We start from the raw sequence: 12,480 nt of genomic DNA, 5'->3' as shown, positions 1-12,480 counted from the left end.
GCTGTTGTATGATTTCAGTGAAATGTGTGTAAGCCCACTGCCTTAGCACATAGTAAGAATTCAAGAAATGTTAACTTATGATGTCTCATATCATAGTCTTCTAAAATGAGTAGCCTACTGCTAAAGAAGATAATTTGTAAGTTTATTTACTTTTAAAAATGTTTTTCCCCTCTAATTGCAGACTTTATATAAACATTCCAGGAAAGAATGAATGTGTAAGCCTAGTTTGATTATAGCTATTTATGGAGAAAAATTTAAATAGTTATTTAAATTGAGAAATAAACTGTAAATTTGATTTGACAGGATTAAAATCCTAGCTCTCTAGAAGACAAGATGTAGTTTCTAGTCTATTCTCATCACTCCTAAGCTGTATTTAGATCTCTGAGCCTTTGCAGATGCTATTCCTTCCACCTGAAATGCCTTTGCCCTCCTTATCTACCTTGCGAACTCCTATTCATTCTTTAAAGCCCAGTTCAGACACCGCCTCCTTTGTCTCTCTCTGTGCCTGACACAGACTTATTTCTCCCATCATACCTCACGGTAATAGACACACTTGTTTCTGCTACTAGATTGCAAAAAATCATTTAGAGCAAGAACTTAAAGCCTTTCCTTAAAGCCATGGATGGGCAATAAATTCACAAGGGCTAAGAATAGTCAGGTGAAAAGGCAGCTCCTCTCAAAAAACGTTTCTGTAGATCTGCTGTCTAAACGTGCAAATTAAGGTAGAAATTATATTTTACATTTAAAGGTGTATACATATATTTTTGTCTTTTTTTTACTTATCATGCAAATATAAAGGATTTTTTCTTTTAAAGAAGAATCACCTATGACCCCATCAGCTTACCAAATCAACTATTCTCATTTTTTTCACGCTTCCTTTCAGTTAAATGACACGAGTCTAAGCTGCATATCCACTTGTGTTCACCTATACACTCCTCAGGAGAGCCCACAGTGCTATGGGGCAATGCACTGCATTTTCTTGTTTCAGAGGCTGCCAAACTTCGTGGAACAAACCCAGCCTTGCCATCTATTTTATACATAAAGTTGTACTGGAACAAAAGAATGCTATTCTTTTATGTATTGTTGATGGCTGCTTTTGCACTACAACAGAATTGAATAGTTGCAACAGAGATTGTATAGCCTACAAAGCCTAAAATATTTACTATCTGGCCCTTTACAGGAAAGGTTTGCTGACATTTGACCTAATTCATTCACATTCCCCCATATTCACTCTCCATCCTTCTTATTCACTGAGAAAAATAGAAGCAACCAGAGGATAACTTCCAAAGACTCTCTATACCACATCTATCCCCTTCCTGCACCTATACCCATATGTTCTGCTTTATTCCTTATTTTAATGAATCCACAAGCTTATTAAGGCTAAGCCCCTACTTGTGCACTAGATCCCATCCCCCTTTGCCTACTTAAAGATATTGCTCAGAAATTATCTCATCTGACTCTTGTACCCACCTCTCCTTCTCTACTCGATCATTCCCATCACATCCCAATTACAAATTGCAGTATCTTACATCTCTAAAAAAAATTTTAAAACTTCTCGACACCACATCTCCCTCTGGCTGTTGCTCCATTTCTCAGCTCCCCTTTACACTAACACTCCTCATAAGAGCAGTGTATACATATATTCTATACACGGTCTCTGTCCATTTCCTTTTAAAGTTACTCCAATTAGGTCTTCTCTCTCTTCCTTGCCATTAAAACGGTTCTTATCAAGACTACTAATGAGCTCCTCGTGGCTGAAGCCAATGACCCATTCTTAGTCTTCATTAACTTGACATCAGCATCATTTGACACAATTACTCCCTCTCTCCTGTTCTAGCTTTTAGGACACCATTCTCTCTTGACTGTCTTCTACCTCATTGTCAAAAGCAAAGTTTCCTTTGCTATCCTTCTCATCTTCCCAACCTCTAAATATTGAGCCCAAGGGCTCAGTTCCTGAACACCTTCTCTCTTCCATCTACCTTGACTTGCCAGATAATTTCATTCTGTCTCCTGGCTATAAATCCTACTTACACGCTGATGACTCTCAATTTCATATGTCTAGTTTAGACCTCTACCCTGAATTCCAGATTCCTATTTCCAAATGTCTACTTGACATATCCAATTGGATATATAATGGACATCCTTAACATGTCCAAAATGCTCTTACCAACCTGCTCCTCCTACAGTCTTCCCATTCTCAGTAAGTGGCCCTTCCAGTTTTCCAACTGTCTAAGCCCAAAACTTTGGAGTTATCCTTGACTCTTTTTCTCTCATATCCAATATCTGAATCCGCCAACAAAGTTTCCTTCAAAATACACCCAGAATACAATCACTTCTTACCACCTCTACCATGTCTAAAACACCATCATCTCTCAGATCGCTGCAATAGTCCCCTAACTCTTCTACCAGCTTCGCTTCTGCATACTTTCAATCTAATTTTTTCACAGAAGCCAAAGTGGTCCCTTTAAAACAGATTACGTTACACCTCAGCTCAAAACCCTCTCCTGGCTTCCCATCTTAGAGTAAAAGCCAAAGCCCTTACAATGGCTTACAAGGTCCTGTGTGAATCTGCACCCCCCACCTGTCTGATATCTCCCTCCCACCCTTCTCCTCGTTCACTATGCTCTAGCCACACTGGCTTCCTTGTAGCTCCCAGACTATGCCAAGCACGCTGAGTGCTCCACCCTCAGGGTTTGTGCACTTGTTCCTCTTCCTGGGACTTTTCTCCCAGACGACCCCCAGTCACCTCGCACAATGAGGCTTTTTCTAACCTTAAATAGCCAACTGTCCCCACAACTCCCCAATCACACAAACTTCTATCCCCTTTAGCCTGCTTCATTTTCTCCTTAACATTTATCATCTGACACACTATATGGAGTTCTCTATTTATTGTTTGCTTCCCCCCAATCAATACATAAGCTCTATTAGGACAGGGATTCTGTCTGTCTGATTGTTTTATCTCCAGTGCCTAGAACAACACCTACACATAGTAGGTACTCAACAGACATATTTTTGAATGAATCCAAAAGAGGAATTAAAAGTAAAATAAATTGTGGTGCCGGCCTGGTGGCGCAGTGGTTAAGTGTGCGCACCCCGATGTGGCGGCCAGGGGTTTGCAGGTTCGGATCCCAGGCGTGCACTGACACACTGCTTGTCAAGCCATGCTGTGGTGGCGTCCCATATAAAGTAGAGGAAGATAGACATGGATGTTAGCCCAGGGCCCATCTTCCTCAACAAAAAGAGGAGCATTAGCATCAGGTGTTAGCTTAGGGCTAATCTTCCTCACAGAAAAAAAAAAAAAAAGTAAAATAAATTGTTTATAAACTTAAATATAAAATAACTTTAAAAACTAATTTGAAATATATTTTAGTATTTTACACATTTTCTCTTTGATTAATATTAGCATTGTTTCTTACCTGAAGTCTCTATGTAGTAATGGGTAATTGCCTTCCAGTGATAAACAAAATCTTCTTGTAAAGGAAGAGAAGGTGCAAGCTACACAAACACACAAAAAGATCACAACAATTAAGAAAATGGCATTAAACATTCCCCATAAAGCCTCACGCAGTATTTGCCTAATAATGATGCAAAAGCAGCATAAAAATAAGGGTACACCTGAACTTGATTCTACAGACCACATATCAAAAAGAAACAAAATAAGTCAAATCCAAGAAAGTAAAAATGATTTATTAAGAAAGAGGAAAAACACATTTATCAACATTATTATTAAACTACAGAATTAGGTTTTTTTTTTCCTCCCCTGAAACCAGGAACTACATACGGTTTCAAAAGTAACAGTGCTAAATGAAAACACACATATTCTATTACTAAAATATCAGTGAAACGAAATTATCCATAACCAGGAATCTTTGTACCTAGGACTTTGAAATGCAAAACAGTAAAAAACTGTTATGTAATCAGTTACACATCACCACTACTAAAAGATACACAAAAGTCAACCCTGTAATCAGATGAAAACTGTTCCCTACTTTCAGTGACATACAGATGTAAATCTTTTCTTTTTCAAGCTTGGATTAGGCAATGCATTTTTTTAGCAAAATAACTACGTGAACAAGACACTACCAATTTAAATTCCACAAAGTCAAAAATGTTTTACATTTTAGCTTTGAAATTTACTTTAGAAGTTTTAAGACCAAAATTACATCTCTTCCGCCATCTCATAGCAAACCTACAAGTATTTCAAATGTGTGTGAAATGGATAGAAAAAGACTTGGAGATACCTTCTACAACATTTTCTCTTCCTTAAAGAGTGAGAGACAGAACACTCCCCCCGTCCTCGTATCAGGAATAAATTTTGGTCAGAAAGTACAGAGTTGACCCAGCTTACTTAAGAACAAATAAGGTTTCTATTCTGGGAAGCTGAACTACGGCAGAGTAATCTTCCATTTTTATATACTTCATCTAAACAGATGACCTAAGAGGTCATGCTACTCCTGTACTTCTACTTGTTCCACTGGGATTTCTTGGTGTTCCCAGCAAAGAACTCAAAGTTTGAAACCCTGCCGAAACAATTTCCAAACTATTGGGCAAATTGTAAACGTTGGTCACAGACAAGTGTTCCAATCCAGAAGATGAAATGTAGTTAGAAAAGAAATGGACCTGAAAAATGTTCAGAAATCATCAACCTCTTAATGCTAGCTCAACTATACCTGCCCATTCGCACCACTGAATAATACTGGATTAAGAGAATACAAGCATTCACCTCATTTTCAAATAGAATGCTATGAAATGTTTTAAAAGACTTTAAGACCTTTAACAAAGGAGTTAAAACCTTTGGCATCACTATGCTTCAAGGAGAACACTAGGGAGAGAAATTACTTGTGGGAAATTGAGAAAAAAATAAGAAAGAAAAATAAGAATGAAAGTGTTAACTTGGGAAAATAATCTTCCTGAAATTTTTAGACAAAAAAAATCTGTTTTAATCAGCTACTTGTTTTTAGAATCTTTTTCAAAACATATCAAATTTCTCTTGTTTTTTGGACCTGGTTTTTAATATAACCAGCTTTATATAGTTAAATGTATTAACAATTGGGACAAATCCAAATGAAATTTGGTGTTTCAAGAAATGTACCTAGTTTCTTAAGTATAAATGTTGTGATTTGTTAAATTTTTCCCAGGGAATCTCCTGGGTATATAAAGAATTACAGCATCCTTGTTCCAGATTATTTCACCCACGGGACTTAACTCTATTTCCAAGGTAAGTCACTAAATCAGAGATCTTACAGGATTTGTGTCAGGACCTTTGCTGCTACAGTCAAATTCAAAGCAGGATGGTGTTGCTTACTTGTGAACACCTTTTCCCCAGGAGTTTGATTTAAATAAGAAATGTATTTAATTAGACGGTGAAACAGTTCTAAATTGCTAACAACTTAGTTTAGTAACAATCTTGTTCAAACATGAATAAATTTCCTTATTTATGTAAAACTTCCTAGCAAACTTGCTTCTTTCATTACTAATTCTAACACACAAATTACCTGCTTTATCATTTGCCTAAAAACATTTATGCTCTGGGTTAAAAAAAAGAAGAGATATGTAAATCAGCATGGGGGGATTCTAATTTGAGTTAACTTTTTACAATACAGAGATTAAATTTTTGAAAATTCATGCAATCACTATCTCAACCAAAAACTGATATGAATGCCTAACTTAGACATCGCTTTCTCTGGGAAGCCTTGCCAGACTTCCTGCCTAAAATATAATCCCTTCCATCAGTCTGCTCACTCTCTCTTAGCCTTTATGCCACGTTTGTAATTATTTAATTACCCATTTCCTCCACTAGATTGTAAACTCTACAAGAGCTGAGATTGTGTCATCTTTTTTCTCACTGCATCCTCACTTTCCAACTCAGTGATGGCATATAATAAGCATTTGATAATACTGATTGAGTGAATAAAAGAATGATAGGGCAGTTGCTGCCATTTAAGGAGCAGTTAGTTATGTGCCAGGCACAGTGCTACAAAGTTTACACTTAGTATATGGTCTTAAATTCTCAAAATAAACTCCTATTTTTCCCAAACTCCTATTAAGGCCCAAAGCCTGTTAATTGCCTTTTGAAAGGAAACACTGCTTTTAACTAGAAGCCCAGGCTGTCTTTCTCTAAAATTCCTAGCACATAAAAGGACCTACATTGATAATTCAGATGAGAATTAGTGTTCTAAAAGCCACATCTGCTTACTCTCTCACATTTATCATGAACATTCCACGCCCACATCTTTTGAAATGCTTCTTCCTCCTCCTAACTTTCCTATGCCCTTCCTATCTTCTCTGCCTCTCCAAAGTCCAGCTCAAGTCTCACTTCCCCTAGAGCCCTAACTACTCCAATCCTAAGTGCTTGCTCCCTTCCTCCTATAGAACTCACCGGCTGAACAATCATCCAAATAATAATAATAACAATGGTTAACACTTATCAAGCACTTACTGTGTGCCAGGCACTGCACCAAGCACTTCAGGTACATTACCTCATTTTAATTTTCTCAATAATTCTATGAGACTGGTATACTTATTTCCATTTTACAATGAGGAAATTGAAATGTACAAAGATTAAGTAACTCGTCCAGTGTAGAAGGGATGGGGCAGGACTGGAAAACCCTGTTCTGTATGGCTCTAGGGCTAGGCCACACTCTTGTGCATTGCTTATCCTTTAACCAGGGTATCTGTTTTGTCTTCCAACTTAGACTGTAAGCAGTGTGAGCAAGGACACAGGTGTACCTTGTTTCCCTCACACTGTGCCATGCTTTCTTTCATGGTGGGCTCACAAAGCATTCTGAATGACTGAAGGACTGAAGTTAGCGATCACTTGTTGGAAAAGAATACACTTACGAAAACACTATGTATGTTTGATTTGAGGTTTGAATTCCCAAGGCAGAGTAGTTTTTTAAAGGATTGCTGGTCCTAACAATCATCATTAATTCTTAACTATAATTTGAAAAGAAAACATTCAAATTCTGAAAGATGACTTCCATTCAATTAATTAGTTAAAATAGATAAAACTTTCTTCCTTGACCCTGCCCTTTCCTCATGGAATAAATCTACCCTCCAAGGATGGAACGGGTTGGAATTTAAAAGGAACCAGCCCCTGGCAGATTACCTAGCACAGACTCGGCACTCCACAAATATTTATTGTACTAAATGGAAACTGTTTTATTTGTCCTTCGGTGATGTTGCGCTAAATAAAATGATCCAGTCCAACCTCAGACCTAACTACAAGAGAGTCCTGATTTCAGACTTGTGACATGTGGCAACTGGATAACAGAACAGATTCATTTCATAACCATTACTGGCCAATCATTTCCATACCGAGGGAAGAATTACACAACAGTTTTCATTTTTGATCAAGGTGTGAATTTCTCTCCTAAACTCAAAATGCAGTCTATCAGCTTAATAACACATTTTCAAATACCAACCTTTGAAAATATGTTATACTTTTTTCCTTGAAAATAGTTAACAGGAAGTGAGGAGAAACCATTGTTTAATTAAACAATAAGGAAAACTCCACATGAAAACCTCATTTAAAGGAATATGTTTATCTGGTCAACCCTAAAAAATCATTTGAAGGCTGATCCAATTGAACAAAGAGACGTAGAAAGTAATAACACCAAAATGGTTGAGAAAACATTACACTCATACAACGACACAACTGAAAAAAGGTCATGTCAGCATCTGACAACAGAGTTATCTCCCATTTCCGCATAATCTTGATAATTATGTTAATTGCAGTACTGTATCAGAAGATGCTAATTCGGCACACAAATTAAAAGGAGTAGAGAAAAGCTAACGAAATGAAATGAGGAAAGGTAAGAGTAGCTTATTGAAGAAAATGTCAAGCAAATAAATAAACAGAACTGAAATAAATGGAAACCAGTCTTGGGCTAGGGAAAAAAACTCTTCAAATTCCACAAAGATGGCTTATTTATCACTACATATGAGTCTATTATCAAGAGAGAATGTTAAAATGAAAAAAAAAAGTAGTACTCTAAAAATTTCTCAGGAGATTTAACCTCTTATCAAGGTAAACTGGGGTATATCACAGCTGAAAACATTAACTCTAAGCAAATAAAAACATGACTTTTCTAAATGCAATGCGTTGATTACTGGGACCAGGTGAATATAATCCACTCAACTTTTTCTCACTAATCTTAGCGAAGTAGAGAACCTGGATATTACAGAGCCATAGTCAGACAATTTACATGGATAATCTGGCAGTGGTAACATATACAATTATAAAAAGATTATGAGGACAGAAAACACGGGCCTTGGGACACAAATAAGTTTACTAGACAAGTGTGAAAGCCATCTTTCTTTTTCAAGTACTTATTTCTGTAAATATCAACCTGATAGGTAAAGGCTATAAATAATGTAATAAACTTTTTATTCCCAGTTATCTCAATATTAAGCTGTACTCAATGTTAAATGATTCTTGGTATTTTAAGCTAAAGAATAATATGTAAATGTCACTGTTTTTTTAAATTTTAAATTTTTTTAACATGATGCCGTAGAATGTGTATAAGAAAAAAGGGAAATTAAAAGTTGTCTTCAAGTCTAAAACTGTCATCTCCCTCATGTATAATTCCGGTCTTCATTCGTGAAAACCCTCTTTCTTGATTTGATACACACGTTTTCCAAAGAACCTGCAGTAGAGCTAAAATGATTTTTAAACACTTCCCACATCTCACTTAAAATAACAATTGTACTAAAGTTGTTTTCATTACTGAATTTCAAAAATCTACTTTATTTTTATCTGGCCATAAAACTTGTTCTATTGTCATTGGTGTTTGTTTTTTCAAGCTGCGTGGATTTTACACAATCTGAACACAGAGAATGACATTTTAAAAATTAGCAAAGTAATTGTTTCTTCACAGGATGCATGTTTCAATTTGGGCAAATCTCCCGGAGTCAAGTAAAACAACCAAGTAGAGCAACTAGAACTCATTACTAAAAGAGCAGCAAGATATTTTCTTTTTAGTTACTTGTCTTTTATTAGCGTTAGGATATCTGAATAACGTCTCCCTAGGCCGGTGTCTAACATCCTCAAAGGAGAGGACAATTGCAGGGTAAACGAGGAGCGTCCAGGAAGAGAGGACAAGAAAGGAAACAGATGGTGTCTCGGGGCTCTGGCAGGGCTGGAAGCTGTCTAAACCAGACTCGATGAGACCCTCCAAACTCCCAGTGCACATCAGCAATAAGGTTCAGCTGAGTCCGGCCGCAAGGCCTGCGACAGCTCACACGATTATGACACGGGGTCGGGTGGGAGAGTCGCCCCACGACAGGAGCACACCTTCCTGCCCCCCCCGCCCCCAAAACCAAACCAAACGCAAGCCCGAGCATGTTAGGCCGTTTCTTTTGTCTTGCTCAAAGCTGACACCTTTTTCCAGAGGAGGTTAACGGTCAGCGAGTCCGGGGAGCTCACTGTGGCCCCGCCAGGTGCTCCCCGACTCCCCGGTCCCCAACAGGGGACTCAGGCGCCCCCCGCACCCCGCCGGGAGGGCCGGTCCTCCCGGGGCACCGCCGCCCACCCCCCCGTGGGAGGGACAGGGATCCACGGCGGCCCGGGGCAGGAAGGGGAGGAGGGGGCCAGCTCGGGGCCAGGCCCGAGGCCCCGGCGCCCCGACGACCCCGCAGCGCCCGCCCCGGGCCTCGCCCCTCGGCGCCGAGGCCGCCCGCTCTCCCGGGGCCGGCGGGGAGCGCAGGCCGCCGCCATCCCCGGCCTGTCGTGCGCCCGCCGCCCGCGGCCTTACCGCCTCCACGGCGTGCTGCAGGATGGAGGTGAACTTGGAGAACATCCTGTCCCGGGACTGCAGCAGCCTCTCCCGGGACGACCTGGAGAGCTCCTCGATCCGCCGCCGCCGCCCCTGCTGCGGCTGCCGGGGCCGCTCCAGAGTGAAGGCCGGTGCGGGCCGGGGAGGACGAGCAGAGGGCCGAGGCAGGCCCGGCCCGGCCCCTTCGGGGGTGCGCGGGCGGCGCGGCGGCGCAGCCAGGCGCTGGGACGTGGCGGGCTGCGAGGGGGGGCGTTCGGCGCGGCCTCGGGGCCCCGCGACGCTCCGGCGGCGGCTCCGGCTCGGACACGGTGGCAGCCCGGCTCGGGTTCCTTCCGCCCGCTCTGCCCGCCGCGGCCTGCAGGGGGCGCCACCGCGGCCCGGGGAGGCCAGGCCAGGCCCTGCGGCGCGGCGGCCGGACACCGCGGGAGCGGGCGGGGCGTGGAGAGGCCGCGGAGGGCCTGGGCGGGAGCCGGCCCGAGCGCAGCCGCCGCCCTCTCCCGGCCGCGGGGCGCCCCAGACACGGTCATTCTTACATTTCTGGAATTCAGCCGTTCTCACAGCTTTGTTTCTCCAGCGGAAGTAACGTGCTTTTTTGTAGGGAAACGTAGCCATAGGTGTATACATATTGCGATTCGTCTTTTCAGGGCGGATTTGGAAGACTGGTAAGAAAAAGCACAGTATTCCTAAGGCAAAAAAGACCGTGGGTTTCAATGCTAAGAATTAGAACAAATCAACTAATGCTGGTGAAATAGCTTTGCTAACTGTAAAATATATTTTATTATTGATTATTCAGCGTTAAAACAGGAAGCCCCAAATGGACAAATGGTAAGATGGTTCAGTTGATAATTGTTACATGTTTGATAGGTGCAGGGCCTTAGTATAGTATTTTCTACTCAGTTTATCAGATGATACTGGAAAACACGGGTGAGGGAAAGAATCCGAAGGGATTCTACTAAATCCACAGGACAGATAAGTGGAGGTACAATGTAAGCGCTTGGATAGATGCTTCTTAAAATGCCTGTGTATTCGTTGAGCCTTGAGGAAACACAATTCGGCCTGGTAAATTTTAGGTTGGGTTGATACAAATGATGTAAATATTCATATCCTGGAGACCTTTGTGTTTGTTTTTGCTAGTATTGGCATCTTATCAAAAGGACCATTAAGTTCTTGATAAGATGAGGGTGTAGTAAGTTTTGCATAACCAGTGATGAAAATATGTGTGGGAATTTATTAATATGTGTAAAACACTTTAACTGTGCCCAGTCCATAGTAAGCAATACATAGGCATTTGTTATAATAATCATTGTTATTATTAGTAATAGTAGTATTTAACAAAATAATAGGACCAGAAATCAAGATTTAAGGAAGACTTTAACTAGTTTTGTATTCTTTTCTCCCCTGTTTTTGTTGCGTCTGTCCTTGCGTAGCAGGTGATGTTGACCTTCATTCTCTGTGTACCAGCCCCCAGAATGCTGGAGGCATCCTCTGTTGTTTGCTAAAAATTAAAGTGTGCTCCTTACCAAATTCTGGTTAATTGTGTCTGCTTCAACCAAGAATACATAATGTTTTTTATTATTATTATTTACACAGGTTAAGATGGTTAGTCATATTATTAAACATAATTATTTTCCTGACCTAATTGTCATACATTTATATGGTATTTTGCATTTTCATGATACCGTACAACCACTAAGTGTGTGAGGAGGTCTGTTTAAAACAGGCTTACTTGGAATTGTTTGCATTTGATGATACCTGTCTTTGTATACATATTGTAAACGCAATAAAATATATGTTTTGCTCTAGATTAGTGTCAATATTTAGGATGATGATTCATCTACTTGATATCTAGGTCCCAAGACATACAAATTGGACTAGAATTCTTACTTCATTCTTACTTCTTCTTCTCATCCTAGAATGCCTGTAGTGATACTCACGTTATCGCCAGCCTTATGCACGGGCCGAACTGGACCTACTTCAACCAAGTGTGATTGGAGAAAGCATGACAAAGGCTTCCCTTGGCCTCCAAAACACTTTGATATGGGTGCTTGAAATTCCTCAATTAGGACTGACTTTCTTTATTCTTTTAGCTTAAGCCAAATAAGAAATTTAGTCCCTGCTAAAATTAAAATACTCTTGGAGAGATAATACAGTAAACTCTGTCATTCATTACACCTCAGGATGAATGAATTTGTTAAATTCTTTTCTTTTTTTTTTTTGTGAGAAAGATCAGCCCTGAGCTAACATCCATGCTAATCCTCCTCTTTTTGCTGAGGAAGACCAGCTCTGAGCTAACATCTATCGCCAATCCTTCTCCGAAGCCCCAATAGATAGTTGTACATCCTTCTAGTTGCTGTATGTGGGACGCGGCCTCAGCATGGCCGGAGAAGCAGTGCATCCCTGCGCACCAGGGATCTGAACCCGGTCACCAGAAGTGGAGCACGCGCATTTAACCGCTAAGCCACGGGGCCGGCCCATTAAATTCTTTTCTGAATAAAGTTCAATCAGTGAGGACGTAGAAAAATCCATAAAACTGAGACTCAGTTGGGATGGAGTTGAAGAAAGAAGAAAAAGAGTTAGGTAATAACTACTTTCAAAATTTGGCAGACTTATGGTTAAATATATTGCTTGAATTGAACAACATTCCTTCCCCAAACACCATTAAAATTACAGTAAAGAGATTTTTCAAAGTACAAACTCAAAAAAT

At 40.4% G+C, this 12,480-nt stretch overlaps 1 protein-coding gene across 2 annotated transcripts in view; it reads right to left on the bottom strand.

Annotated features, from left to right (window-relative positions):
- The window catches only part of FHIP2A (FHF complex subunit HOOK interacting protein 2A), a 35,337-nt gene extending 25,278 nt beyond the window's left edge, over positions 1-10,059 (bottom strand). The window contains exons 1-2 of one of the 2 annotated variants that reach the window (XM_087432662.1): positions 9,756-10,059; positions 3,417-3,495 (exon numbers count right to left, since the gene is read on the bottom strand). In XM_087432662.1, coding sequence (XP_087288788.1) covers positions 3,417-3,495; positions 9,756-9,800 — 124 coding nt within the window. In that variant the 5' untranslated portion in view covers positions 9,801-10,059. The remainder of the gene's footprint in view (positions 1-3,416; positions 3,496-9,755) is intronic. The other variant, XM_087432661.1, reaches the window with a different exon arrangement.
- Positions 10,060-12,480: the final 2,421 nt, after the last annotated feature.

Source organism: Ceratotherium simum, chromosome 6 (assembly GCF_057802395.1).
Source record: "Ceratotherium simum simum isolate JZ-2026a chromosome 6, ASM5780239v1, whole genome shotgun sequence".
Taxonomy (NCBI): Eukaryota; Metazoa; Chordata; class Mammalia; order Perissodactyla; family Rhinocerotidae; genus Ceratotherium; species Ceratotherium simum.
Note: the sequence above shows the minus strand (reverse complement) of the source record. Positions and strands in the feature narration are given on the sequence as shown.